The following is a 13,478-nucleotide window of genomic DNA, read 5'->3' on the forward strand; positions in this document are numbered from 1 at the left end:
TAGAACCTCAGATTCTGAGTGAAGCGCTCTAGGGTGGGATGGAATGGCAGCCGCGGGGGGCGGGCAGAGAGGAGGGCTGCTGGGGGATGGGGGCATAGGGAGGTCCCCTCACTTGCCCCTATTTAATCCTTCAAGCTTGTCCCTCCTTTGTCCCTCTTCTGTGGCTTGCCTGCCCCTGAATCAGTGCGCAGGGCAGAGGGAATGGGGGATGGGGTAAGTGTTCTACCTCCACCCTCACTCTGGAGGGACATAGGTGTAGTGTCTGTGTGCAAAGGGGAACTCTGGAAAGAACCCACTACTCCCTTGGTACACTGAGGCCTAGAGCTCTGGTGGATCTGCAGGGCTGAGGGATAATGGGGGAGTCCCCAAGCATGGAGTGCATCCTGTCCTCTGCCCCAGTGAGCTGGGAAGGGGCCTGGAGGCCAGACAGGGATAGGCTTGGGTGGAGGAGGCTGGGCTCATCTCTTGCCAACCCCAAATCTATGAAGTGTGGCCAGACGTCAAGCCCCCACCCAAAACATGGAGTCCCTTGGACTGGAATGACCCTCCCAGGCAACTTAGGCCCTGCCAGGGGAGCTGAGGAGCCAGGCAGGGCTTTGGGGAGCTGGACACTCCTGGTATCAGGGATCTGGGCCAGAGTCAGTTTGTTTCTGTCGTGGGGTCTCTGTCATGGGCAATGGAAAGGCAGGGAGCAAAGGAGAGCTCAGCTAGACTTCTAGCCAGCCCAGCAACCTCTGATCTCCGACCCCTGACTTTTCTTCCAGGCTATGTCCCCCCCACCCCCTGGCCTCCACGACATTTTGTTGGAGCCTGGGGACTTGGGTTTGTGGACATTTCGTGTAAACCACCCACACCCCAGCCGGGAAAGAGTCTCCCCAATGGGAAACTAGCCAATGTGACACAGAGGCCATTAACCACACCAGTGAGGGTGGAGAGAGAGGCAGCAGGTGGATAACGGAGGCGGGGTGGGCCTCCCGCTGCTCCCTCCCTCCCTTCCTCCCTCCTCCTTCCCGCCTTCTGGGCCCTACAGGGGGCGGAGCCGCTGCCTTATAAGTGTCAGGCCTGGCGGCCGTGGAAGGAACAACAACCAGCGGCCAGCGGCGGACCTGGGGCACCTCGGCCAGCAGCGTGGTGCCCTCGGTTCCCCAGCATGGCCCCCTCGGCCTGGGCCATCTGCTGCCTCCTGGGGGGCCTCCTGCTCCACGGGGGCAGCCCCACCCCTGGCCCCAGCGTGCCCCGCCTGCGGCTCTCCTACCGAGGTACCAGCAGTGCACGCCTGCTCAAGGGTGCGTCTGTGGGAGTCCGGGACCCTGTGACATCCCCGGCTCAGGGGTGCCCAGCCAGCCCCTGGGCAGTCTCTTCTGCCCGCCGGAGGGATGCAGTCACTCCTACACAGCCTGTGGGAAGGACTTCAGGGTCATTCCCGGAGATGGTGATCCAGCTGCCGCCAGAGGCGGGACCTGGGAGGAGGGCAGGGGCAGGTCCCCCGAGGTGGAGGAGGGAGAAGCAGAGACGCAGGGGAACAACTTGGGGAGGGGGGCTTCTGAGAAAAGGAGAGAAGCGTGGAAGCCCTGAGAGGCCTTGGTAGGGATGGGCAGGGAGAGATGGGGAGGGATGGAGAGGACAGGTCTGGAGGAGGTGTGCACTGAGCCTGGGCACCTGTGAGAGCCTGGGCCAGCAGCCTGCAGTGGAATCCCTCGCCCTGTCCCCAAAGCCTAGAGGCCCCCACCTCCCATCTGCCTCTTGTAGCCCACTTCATAGTGCTGGCTTTTGTCCTTCCCTTTCTGTTCCGGAGGCTCTTCACAGCCCAAAGGGGATCACAGCCTCCCCTCTTGGCCCATCCTGGCCCAGGAGGTGCCCCTGCGGCTCTAACCCGGTATTCCGTGCTGCAGCTGGTGCAGACTTCTCTGAACCTGTGCGGATGGTCCACGGGGAAGGTCCCTGAGACACGGGCGCCCCATGCCACTTCTTGGGGAAACCAGACGGGTGATCATCTTCCCTGGGAACCCCCAACCAAGTGGGGAGACCCAGCCTGCTCTGGAAGGTCTGGGAGAGGAGACATGGCTCTACTCTGGAGTCTATGGTTGGGTCTGGTGCAGGGGGAAAACGTGGTCCTATCCTGGGAGCTATGGATTGGGGCAAAAGTCAAGCCGTAAGAAAAAGCTTCAATAGGTCAAATCCCCTTGAAAGTACTGTCAGCCATGGAGGGCTTCCTGGAAGAGGCTGTTGATGAGTTTGGGGATGGAGTGGATGCGGGCTTGCCACTTTTGGGCAGGTGTGGGATACCTGGCTTTCCCAGGGGTGGCCAACGCCCCTTCCCACCACATCCTGCTGCACGCCCCTTTGGCCACCTGTTACCTCCACCTCCCTAGCCAAACCCCAGGACACTATTTCAGGATCCTCGGCTCCTGGGCCCAGCGTCATCCCCAGCCAGCCACCCCCCACAGCTGGGGCCTGGGAAGGCAGTGTCTACGGAGGAGAAAGTCTTCCTTAGTCACATCCCTGGACCAGAGCCTTGGGCTCCACCTGACCATAGCCTGCCTTTCCCATACCCAGGCCTTTGTCAGGTGTTTCCTCTGCTGGAAATGCTCTCCCGTGTCTGTCCACCTGTCCCACGGAGTCAGCCTTGCCCACTGCTCACACTCACTCAGCCTTCCCCTGGGCTCTTCCCAGCACTTTACCCAGCTTGCTACCATAAGTTCTGCTGGTGGCGCCATCTTCCCTGGGGACCGGAGTGGGCACAGATGGGCACAGATGGGAAGGAGATGCTAACTGAAAGATCAAGGGACTAAAGGATGAAGGGGTAGGAAGCAGGGCTCAGAGCCCCTGTCCCACCCACTCCCAGGAGCCATTTCCCAGAAGCCCTTCAGCAGGCCTGGGGCTGGAAACATTTCCCAGATGTGGGGTGTGTGTGTGTGTGTGAATGCACAGCTGGGGCCCTCCAGCTCCACACCTTAGCGGGGGACGTGGGCGGAGCAGTACTTGCTGACTTCCAATCTGCTCCCTCCGAGATCTCCTGTCTGCCAACCGTTCAGCTGTCTTTCTGGGTCCCCGGGGCTCCCTGGACCTTCGGGCCATGTACCTGGATGAGTACCGGGACCGCCTTTTTCTGGGGGGCCGTGATGCCATCTACTCTCTGCGGCTAGACCAGTCGTGGCCGGATCCCCGGGAGGTGAGCGGGATGGAGGAAGGGAGGGTCTCTCTGTGAGCTGGGAGGCTGGATGAGGAAACAGGCTGTGAGATCAGGCGTCAGCCAGGCTCTCTTTCAGGTCCAGTGGCCACCGCAGCCAGGACAGAAGGAAGAGTGTGTTCGCAAGGGAAGAGATCCTTTGGTGAGTGCTGTCAGTAGAGACTGCCCGGGTGCCTGAGTGGCTCAGTTGGTTAAGCGACTATCTTTGGCTCAGGTCATGATCCTGGAGTCCCCGGATCCAGTCCCGCATTGGGCTCCCTGCTCAGCGGGGAGTCTGCTTCTCCCTCTGACCCTCTCAGCTCTCATGCTCTCTCTCTCTCACTCTCCAGTAAATAAATAAAATCTTAAAAAAAAAAAAAAAGGAGTGACTGTCCCCCAACCATGACCAACACCCAGGGCTTGACCCCCAGGAGAGCCTGGGGCCACTCCCCAGGGGTACTTGTGCTACGGGTATTTGGAGCAGATCCTGAGGGCTCTTGAAAGTCTGTGAAGAATGTCACCCTTACCCTAGGTCCCCAGAGCTGATTAGCCAGGCAGGGCTGAGTCCTGGAGCCCATGGAGATGGTAAACACCTCCTCACCCCCTCTACCGCACCCCTTTTCTCCCTGCTAGGTGGAGTGTGCCAACTTCGTACGGGTGCTGCGGCCCCACAACCGGACCCACCTGCTGGCGTGCGGCACTGGGGCCTTTCAGCCCACCTGTGCCCTCATCACGGTCGGGCACCGTGGGGAGGTGAGCCCGGCACAGGCCCCAGAAGGGAGTGGGACGCAGTGACATTTCTGCCCTGCTATCTGAACACTTCCCATTGAGCCCGGCTCAGGGCAGAGAGGTCAGGGGCTGAAAGGCATCTTTGTGCCAGGCTGACCCCGTTGGCGGGGCCCTGAATGAGGACGTCTTCCGCCCACTCTCCCGCTGCACGCGATGGCCACTGCCTGGGTGGGGGGCTGGGCTGCTTTCCCAGGTGACACCCTTCCCTCCCTTCCTCCCTCTCCCCCAGCATGTGCTCCACCTTGAGCCCAGCAGTGTGGAAAGTGGGCGGGGGCGGTGCCCGCATGAGCCCAGCAGTCCCTTCGCCAGCACCTCTGTAGGTGGGTGATGTCCAGGCCAGGACGGGCATGAGGAGGGTGGGTGCTGGTCAATGTCACTGGGAAGGGTTGGGACCAGCTATGGGACCTGGCCCTCCTCCCCTGACTCTGCCCCATTCTCACCCAGGTGGGGAGCTGTACACGGGCCTCACGGCTGACTTCCTGGGGCGCGAGGCCATGATATTCCGGAGTGGGGGTCCCCGGCCAGCTTTGCGTTCTGACTCTGACCAGAACCTCCTACACGGTGAGCCCAGGGTCTTCCAGGGGCAAGGCTGACTGGGATCTGCCCCCAGCCCTGACAGGGAGGCAGGAGAGCCTAGCACTGGAGTGGGGATGGGAGGGACAGCCCAGCCCCACTCTACTCCCTGGGACTCCGGCCCACAGTGGAGGTTTGGTACCTTTCGCCCCACCCCGCTCCCATCCTTCCCTGTGAGGTTCCCCCAACCAGCTGCACCCTGTCACCTCCCAGACCCGCGGTTTGTGATGGCCGCCCGCATTGCTGACAACTCTGACCAGGATGATGACAAGGTGTACTTCTTCTTCTCGGAAACTGTGCCCTCACCCGATGGTGGCCCAGGCCGTGTCACCGTCAGCCGCGTCGGCCGTGTCTGCGTGGTGAGAGCCGGGAGGAGGCGGTGAGGTCAGATCCTCACCACACTCCCTTCCTACACCCGTCCCCACCAGCAGCAGGAGGGAAAATGAGGCAAGGGTGTGAAGCCAGCATCCGTGCCTCTCCCTCCAAGGGTGAGGGTGGAGGAGCAGGAGGGGGGCCTGTCCCCATGGAGCTGGAGGCTGACTCTGACCCTTACCCCCAGAATGACCTTGGTGGCCAGCGCGTGCTGGTGAGCAAATGGAGCACTTTCCTCAAGGCCAGGCTGGTGTGCTCGGTGCCTGGCCCTGGTGGTGCCGAGACCCACTTTGACCAGCTGGGTAAGGCCGTGGCCAGGGCTGGGTGCGGGTGCGGGTGCAGAGGGCTCAGAGCAGTGAGTGGGCGCATTGACAGTGACCTTCTGTCTCCCAGAGGACGTGTTCCTGCTGTGGCCCAGCTCAGGGAAGACCCTCGAGGTGTATGCTCTGTTTAGCACGGTCAGGTGGGCACACGGGTCTCCCCTCATATCCCCAGCCCTGGTTCAGTCTCTGCACACTAGTGTCCTCTGTCGAGCCCCTGATTTTGTGGCCCGGCTTTACCGTGGGTCTCTGTCTCTGTCCCTGACTCAAGGACTCGGAGGCTCTATTTTCTCCCTCCTTCTCTCTGTCTTTGTCTGGGTGTCCTTGTTTTCTGGTCTTGGCTGTCTGCAGGCACGATCACCCTCTGTCCTGTCCATGGAGCCAGGCTGCCCCTTCCCACCTGTGACAGCCACTCTGGCCTAACTGTCCCTGTGCGTCCTCGGCAGTGCCGTGTTCCAGGGATTCGCTGTCTGCGTGTACCACATGGAGGATATCTGGGAGGTCTTCAAGGGACCCTTTGCCCACCAAGATGGTCCCCAGCACCAGTGGGGACCCTATGGGGGCAAGGTGCCCTTCCCTCGGCCTGGAGTGGTGAGTGTCTGCCTGGAGCCAGGCCGGGAGAGAGGGCTGAGCAGTTCCTAGAGGGATTCTACCTTGGGTCAACCTTGCGGCTGGGCTGGGCTAGGACTCCAGAGGGGCTGGGTGGTGGAAGGAGGGGAGCAGAGGCCTGGCCATGTCAAGGAGCCTCTGCTACGGCAAGCACAGCCCCTCTGATGTGGGCATGCCCAGGCCATGGGACCTGGAAACGGGCTGGGCTGGGGAGCGTGTGGCCCCAGGACACTTCAGGTGCCCCCCTGCCGCTCCTCACAGTGCCCCAGCAAGATGACAGCACAGCCAGGACGACCCTTTGGCAGCACCAAGAACTATCCAGATGAGGTGCTGCAATTTGCCCGAGCCCACCCACTTATGTTCTGGCCTGTGCGGCCACGGCGGGGCCGCCCCGTGCTTGTCAAAACGCATCTGGCCCAGCACTTGCACCAGATCGTGGTGGACCGTGTGGAGGCGGAGGACGGGACCTACGACGTCATCTTCCTGGGGACTGGTGGGTGGGCTGAGTGGGGTGGCCCGGCCGGGGAGGTGTGTAGGCTGGAGGGGGTTGCTCCTTCTCCCACTGACCCCTTTTCCCCTGCCCCAGACTCGGGCTCCGTGCTCAAGGTCATTGCTCTCCAGGGTGGGGGCTCCACTGAGTCTGAGGAGGTGGTGTTGGAGGAGCTCCAGGTGTTTAAGGTGAGGGCAGACTGCGGGGAGGGAGCACTGATGGGAAGGGTCCGCTCCAGCCCCACTGCTGTGTCTAGGCCTGGCTCCTGGGACACAGGACAAAGTGCAGGGGGGATGGGCCTGTCCTTACTGAGCTCACAGCCAGTGGAGGAGAAATTGCCTTGCTGTTGCTGTCTGGCCGTGGGGCCCAGAGAAAGTCTGGAGGGCCTAGGGAGGGGTGTCCAAGGTGATCTCCCCTTGACAAAACCCTGCCAGGCTCAAGTCACAGTGAGGGGGTGGCTGAGACCCCAAAGTCTCTAAGGGCTTCTGTGGGCCAGGCAGGGCATCGTCTGCATCTGGGGGACTGCTGGGATCCTGACATGGGATGGGTAATGTGGGACAGCTGCCTCATTCCTGGAGAACAGGGCTGTGGGAGGGGACACTGGAGCTTTGTGCTTTCCACTAAGCCTCCTCCTTGGAGGCCAGCCAGGGTGAGGGGACCTTTCTAATAACCCAATGTCTGGGAAAGACTGTCTGGCCTTAGTTGCCAGGGAGTTCACTGACCCAGACTGGGAGGTAGGTGGCTCCCATGTGAGGGCTGGAGGAGGCTGAAGGAGTGACACAGCTGGCCCCAGCCCACCCCTCTCTGAGACCCTCCTCCTTCTGCAGGTGCCAACGCCCATCACCGAGATGGAGATCTCTGTCAAAAGGGTAAGAGGAGCTGCCACCCCACCCCTCCTCCTTCTTCTGACCCCTCCTCTGAAACTCTCCGAGCACGACAGGCTGCTGTCTGCTGGAAAGCGGGGCTGCAGCAGGCCCTGGGGCTGCCTGGTGAGGCCTTGTCATGAGGCTCGAGAGTCCAGCAGGGAGCTGAGATGCCATGCATGAAACCAGTGGACAGTGGGAACCCTGAGTAAGTGAGGCTGTGTTCAGAGAAGGGGAGATCCACAAAGGCCAGTCCCCCTGGGCCGACAGCTTCCTGCTTGAAAACAAAATCCAGAATTTAAACCCTGCAAGGGAGAGCCACTTTTTAGAGGCCTGCTGGGTCCTTTTGCAAGCGGCAAAATCTCAAGCTTATCGCCCCGGTTTATCTTTGGGTAAATCCCAACTTTTGTATTGGGATTGCTTAAAGCATAGTGTATTTCTAAGCTCAGAGGCAAGTCAGGATAAAGGTTATTGAGGTAGAGAGCAAAATTCAGCAGCAGGAAGGGCTTGGAGAAGCCCCTTAGGAAACAAGGTCTGCCCCCTGCCCTCTGTGTCCTAGCACGGATCTGATGTGTGTCAGGTGCATGATAAACACTTTTGGCATTTGGGGAGGCACCCAAGAGGTTCTGGAAGACTGCCTGCAAATGGTGGGGTACTCTCAGGAAGCCCAAGGGGGCCAAGAGCCTAGCTGCTTCTAGGTGGGGCCTGGGCTCATGTTGGCTCTGCTTGTGTCCCTGCCAGCAAACGCTGTACGTGGGCTCGAGGCTAGGCGTGGCCCGGCTGCGGCTGCACCAATGTGAAACTTACGGCAGTGCCTGTGCTGAGTGCTGCCTGGCCCGAGACCCATACTGTGCCTGGGACGGTGCTTCCTGCGCCCACTACAGGCCGGGCCCTGGCAAGCGCCGGTTCCGCAGGCAGGACATCCGGCACGGCCATCCTGCCCTGCAGTGTCTGGCTGAGAGCCAGGAAGGTGAGTAGTAGCAGGTGGCAGGGGCGGGGGTGTGCGCAGACCCACCAGGCTCCCACAGGCCCCTCCTCACCCCTCTGGCCTGGGCTCAACCCTCGGAAGTGTGGCCTCATTGGTCCTGTGTTAACAGCCCCCCCACACCTCACTTTTCCTATGTGTGCAGCTCCCATCAGTGTATGGGTGGAGGGTCTTTGGACAGAGGGATGGACACCTAGGTCCCTGTCACACTGGTGGGGGACCCCGGGGTCCCACAGTCCTGAGCCGAGCCCCCCTCCCCCCTTCCCCCAGAGGAGGCTGCAGGCTCCGCAGCAGCCATCACGGTCTACGGCACGGAGCACAACAGCACCTTCCTGGAGTGCCTGCCCAAGTCTTCCCAGGCGGCCGTGCACTGGTTCGTGCAGAGGCCAGGGGGCCAGGGGCCTGACCAGGTGAGCAAGGACCCTGCCTCCAGCCTGCACGTGTCATCACACCACATCCCTCTCTGAACTTAGGAAGGGGCTCTGGGGGGAACCTTCAAGGTCAATTGAAGAGAAGTGTGTATTAAGTCCCTGGGGTGCCTAGAAGGAGGTGCACTTCCTTCTGCCCCTGGGAATGCCCAGGCGAGAGCTGGCTGCAAGCCGTCCCGTGACAGGGAGCCCGCTAACTCCCAGGCACTGGGCTGAGCTCTGGGAGGTGGGGAGCAGAGATGGAAGAGAGGGAGGTGGGGCTGGCCTGGCCAAGAAGCCCCCCATGCTTTTACACATAAGGTTCCTCTCTGAAAGGTCTCTTTCCCAGGGGTTCTTGGTTCTCCTCTGCCCAGGGGGTGTCTAACTTGCACTGAAACCTGTGCACACATACACCCCTAAGCACCCACCCACTGCCTAGCTCAACACTTCCTCCACGGAGTCTAGCTGTCTGCCCAGACCCTCTCCATCTGGAAAGGTCTGTCAACCCCAGAAATGGCTTCAGTCTGGGGCCCGAGGAGGGCGTGGGTGTGGCAGGGTGAGGAACCGTTCTCCAGCCTCTCCCACAGGCAGGGAAGGGGAAGGGAGGACACTCATTACAGGAGGGGCTCTCCTTCCAGCTTGGGAACCGGGGGAGGCCAGCTTGGGGCCAGCTGCTGGGCTAGGCACTAAGAAGACACCCCCAGGAGGCCAGAGGCAGCAAGCAACAAGATGGTTACACAATACTTACCGCCCTGGCGATCCAGCCTCCATGTGCAGATGTGCAGACAGGATCCAGGCCGGATCAGAGTAGCACGGCTGCCTCCTGCCCTGAGATGGGCACTCCGCCCACCCCTGGCTGGGAGAGTGAACAGTGCAGTCAGGGAAAGGGAAGGCTGTGTGTGTGTGTGTGTGTGTGTGTGTGTGTGTGTGTGTGTTTGTGTTTGTGTGTGTGTGCGCACGCGCGCGCAGAGTGGTGAGGACTTCTGGTCCTAGGTCTGTGGGTATAACCCTCCCTGAATAAAAGCCCCTAAATACCTTTACCCACTCTGGTCCCTGGGACTATGTGGCAGGTTCCCCCAAGGCCAAGGTAGGTGCCCCAGAGCTCTGACTAGGGGAGAAACCAAAAGCCTCCTTTGCAGGCCCCATCCTGGATCCTGGGAAGGTGAGAGCCTGCCTGCAGTTAGCTGACAGTCCGGAGGAGGAAGTCAGCCTGGGCAGGAAAGAGCGGGGAGGGGAGTGCTTCAGCACGGGGCCCTGAGAGATGAATCTGGAAACTGCGGGGAGGGAAACTGTTGGTGTGTGTGCCCTACTCCACGCCCCCCTCACACCCTCCCACGCCCCCAACAGGTCAAGACAGATGAGCGAGTCCTGCAGACAGAGCAGGGGCTGCTATTCCGCAGACTCAGCCACCTGGACGCCGGCATCTACACCTGCAAGACACTGGAGCATGGCTTCTCCCAGACCGTGGTCCGCCTGGCTCTGGAGGTGATCGCGGCCTCACAGCTCCACAGCCTGTTTCCCCGGGAGCCGAGGCCGGAGGAGCCCCCAGCGCGGGGAGGCCTGGCCTCTGCCCCCTCCAAGGCCTGGTATAAGGACATCCTGCAGCTCATCGGCTTCGCCAACCTGCCGCGGGTGGACGAGTACTGTGAGCGCGTGTGGTGCTCCTCCAGGAGCCGGGGCAAACAGGCCAAGGGCAAGAGCTGGCCAGGGCCGGAGCTGGGCAAGAAGGTGAAGAGCCGGGTGCAGGCCGAGCGCAATCGGACGCCCCGGGAGGTGGAGGCCGCATAGAAGAGCATAGAGCAGAGGGTGGTCGGGAGGGACTGGGTGGCCCAGCAGCCCCCAGAGTCTCCCACCCACCCAGCGAGGGCAGAGGGGGGCCTGCATGCCCAACTGCCTCTTAGAGATAGAGGAGTCTCTGCCCCCCGAAATTCTACCAGGCTGCCCCCAGGAAAGGCTGGGGCCCGATGGAGCGCCCCGTATCCGAGACCTGTTCCCTGCCCCTCTGTGCTCCCAGTCCTAGCTGGAGCCAGCCTCCCTCTGACTGCTGCCAACCCCAGTGGGCCTGCTGTTTGTTCTCAGATATGGCCCCCAGAGCACATTTCCGTTTGTGCCCAGTGGTGAGAGGGCTGGGTGGGTCGTTCCCAGCAGGCAGAACAATGGCCATTCTGAGTGACCCTTGGAGTGGTTGTGTGGGTGTGTCCGAGGAGGTGCCTGGGTGGGGGGCCCTTAGGCAGCGGGAGGAAGATGGAAGTTGCCTCCCAGGTAGCACCCGTTAAGGGGACTTATGACCTGGTGAAACAGTGAGACCCTCCCCCCACTTTGTGCCCTGATATCCTGGTGGCTCCCTGCCGCTGTCCACCACTTCTTCTCCCTCACAGAATCCTAGAAGCATGGACAGCCAGAGCTCCCTGGCACCCGAGGGGTGGTCTGGGCCTCAGGCCCTACTTCATAAACCTAGCGGTGTCTCACAGCATGACTTGCCTTCCTCAGACCCCACGCTGCCAGGCCAGGTTCCCTGCAATGCCCAGAGCTCCTGACAGGATTCTCCCTTCCCACCATCAGGGTCTCCGGACTGATGAGCAGGGAGAGGGTGGGTTGTGGGGGAATGTCATCCCCCGTTCTGTGGACTAGAGCTGGGGAAGTGTGGGGCAGGAGGAGGGGGCTGTCTCTCTCGGGGCAGTGCAAGCATGCCCATAGCTGGGGAGGGCGGGAACCTGCCGCTGGGTGGGAGGACCAGGTGCGGGGCTTTGTCACAGAGGGTTGGGAGGCCTCTGGGATGGGGAAAGGGTGAGAGACGCTAGGATGGGCTAGGGGACCCCAGAGCAGGCATTCTCAAGAACCCAAGATGGTGTCAGTTAGCTCAAGAGCCACAGGAAAACCAGGTGTCTCCCACCCTGGAATCTTTGGTTTCTACTAAGCAGGGTTGGTGGTGGTTGGTTTCATTTATCAAGACTTTTCTCTTTCGAGGGGGAAAAAAAACGGAGGGCAAAAGCCTGCTAAGTCCTGCTGGTTTTTGGGGGTGAGGCGCAGGTGGCCGGGATGCATTCGGTCTGGGGGTGTAGGGGTGTTTTTGCCATACTCAGTGATGTGTTTCTTGGGCTGGGGAGGACAGAGGGGAGGAGGAGGAGGACTGAATGAAAAGTCTGTCCCAGCCTGCATATGAGCAGGTTTAGTGACACACAAAACCGACAGGAGGGGGACAAGAGCATCAAGTTTGAGATTCCCCCCATGAAAACAACCAAGATGAAGAAAGGAAAAAACACCAGATAAAAAGCAGGACAGGGCTTCCTGCTCAGTTGAACTCAAACCCAGACTGTGCCTCTGCCTTGGGTTTTATGTGAGTCACCCCATCACCTCTAGAGAACGGGGATCCGAAATGGGCCCCCCTTCCTCTTTGACTTCACAGACAGTGAACCAGAGGCACTGAGATTGACCCAACACCCCCTTGGGATGCCTTGGGCCTGGGGTTTCTGTGGCTGGGAGGCCTGCAGGTTAAAGCAGAGGAGAGGAGGACTGGGGGAGGAGAAGGAGCACAGGGAGAGGCAGAGGCCATGCGAGAGGGGCAGGAAAGAACACAGAGCCCCAGGAATTGTGGTGCACAGAGCTGCAGGCCCACTATTCCAGCGAAGCAAGGAAGAAATGGCCAGGTCCTCAGTGGCCTCTAGGCTAGACCCAGGCATGGGCTGCTCCAGGCAGCGTTCTCTGGGGGAAGCTGCTCTGGAAAATGCAAGAGGAGCTCACAATCCTGAACAAGGAACACCTGCACTTAGAAAATTGTGGACAGCTTTTGCGAACTCCTCACACCTCCCACCCATGAGGTACTGTGTGTGATTAGCTCCTGGAAATGCCTCTGTGTGTGAATTCTATTTTTATATTCATATGTTGAGATCCGCCTTGTGGTTTCTCTGTCTGCAGAGCACACTTCTCCTAATTACTATTGTTATTTTTATTGTAATGACCACCTCTGTGCTCTGATGAGGATACATGGTGGTCTACCACACAGACCTACAAGGAAAGCGATGGAGTGAATACATCACATAATTATATCATTATTGCATCTCTGTATTTCTGTTCTAAATTGACTGATACCATCTGTGTGAGCTAGAAAGGAAGAGCCTTTCCATCCATTCCAAACGGGAGAAGGACACCCTAAGGGGTATATTCTAGAAGGGAGGGAGATGGACATGAGGGGGAAGGAAGGAAGGAGTCAAAGTGCTTTGTCTAGGAAACTGAGATGGCTTATTAAGTTAGGAAACTCCTGCCCCTCAGGCTTCTGAGACTGACCTTCTCAGGCTTCAGGAAGATCTTGAGTCAGAAAAAAATTTTGCTGGCAAAGGGCAGTTGGGCACTTAGGCAGCCCTGCTCCTTTTTCCACAATAACACTCAATATTTGTAACAGCAACACTTGGACTGGTGCTTGTCTACTTGGCGTGCCACATACCAACGTATATTAAGGCCACTGTGCTCTTGCCTGGGGTGCTGGGCTGCGCTGTGGGGGTAGAAGCTTGTGAGGAGGAGGGGAAGTCTGGATGCTGCTGAAGGCGCCACAGCCCGTGGCTCCCACTCCCCTGGTGACATCATGCCCCTGCCCAGATAAGGCAGGAGTGATTCGAAGAGGGGAGGGGCATCTTGCCAGGCTAACCTCTTGCTAGCATGCTGAGTATGGGTCCCTCAATCCATACGCCAGAGTAGGGGGGCTTAACAAGTAGGTCATCTGTCCCATCTTGAAGCCCTGGAGCAGGGGTCCTCCTTTTGCCCCTGGGCCTGACAGCACCAAACCACTGTGCCCCGACCTAAGCCATCGCCCAGGAAGCATCATCACCGCCCACTTGGCACAGAGTGTGGGGCTGGGAGGTACTCGGCCTCCACAGCCTCTTCTCTCCCTAGGCCACAACAACTCT

At 60.0% G+C, this 13,478-nt stretch overlaps 1 protein-coding gene across 1 annotated transcript; it reads left to right on the plus strand.

The window, feature by feature from the left end:
• Window positions 1-1,063: 1,063 nt before the first annotated feature.
• SEMA3G (semaphorin 3G) lies at window positions 1,064-12,642 on the plus strand. The gene is made up of 16 exons (XM_047692437.1): window positions 1,064-1,259; window positions 3,012-3,172; window positions 3,270-3,332; window positions 3,803-3,922; window positions 4,188-4,278; window positions 4,403-4,519; window positions 4,745-4,890; window positions 5,091-5,205; window positions 5,297-5,366; window positions 5,670-5,814; window positions 6,094-6,325; window positions 6,419-6,510; window positions 7,150-7,191; window positions 7,927-8,155; window positions 8,441-8,580; window positions 9,925-12,642. Exons 1-16 carry the CDS (start codon window positions 1,151-1,153, stop codon window positions 10,363-10,365), a joined length of 2,313 nt encoding a protein of 770 aa, XP_047548393.1. The 5' UTR covers window positions 1,064-1,150; the 3' UTR covers window positions 10,366-12,642.
• Window positions 12,643-13,478: the final 836 nt, after the last annotated feature.

This window comes from Lutra lutra, chromosome 1 (genome assembly GCF_902655055.1).
Source record: "Lutra lutra chromosome 1, mLutLut1.2, whole genome shotgun sequence".
NCBI classification, from domain to species: Eukaryota; Metazoa; Chordata; class Mammalia; order Carnivora; family Mustelidae; genus Lutra; species Lutra lutra.

Coding starts and splice junctions, on each gene's coding strand:
- SEMA3G (XM_047692437.1), top strand. CDS start 1,151: ATGGCCCCCTCGGCCTGGGCCATCTGCTGCCTCCTGGGGGGCCTCCTG. Junction 5,815..6,093: donor CCTTCCCTCGGCCTGGAGTG/GTGAGTGTCTGC, acceptor CGCTCCTCACAG/TGCCCCAGCAAGATGACAGC. Junction 8,581..9,924: donor GGGGCCAGGGGCCTGACCAG/GTGAGCAAGGAC, acceptor CGCCCCCAACAG/GTCAAGACAGATGAGCGAGT.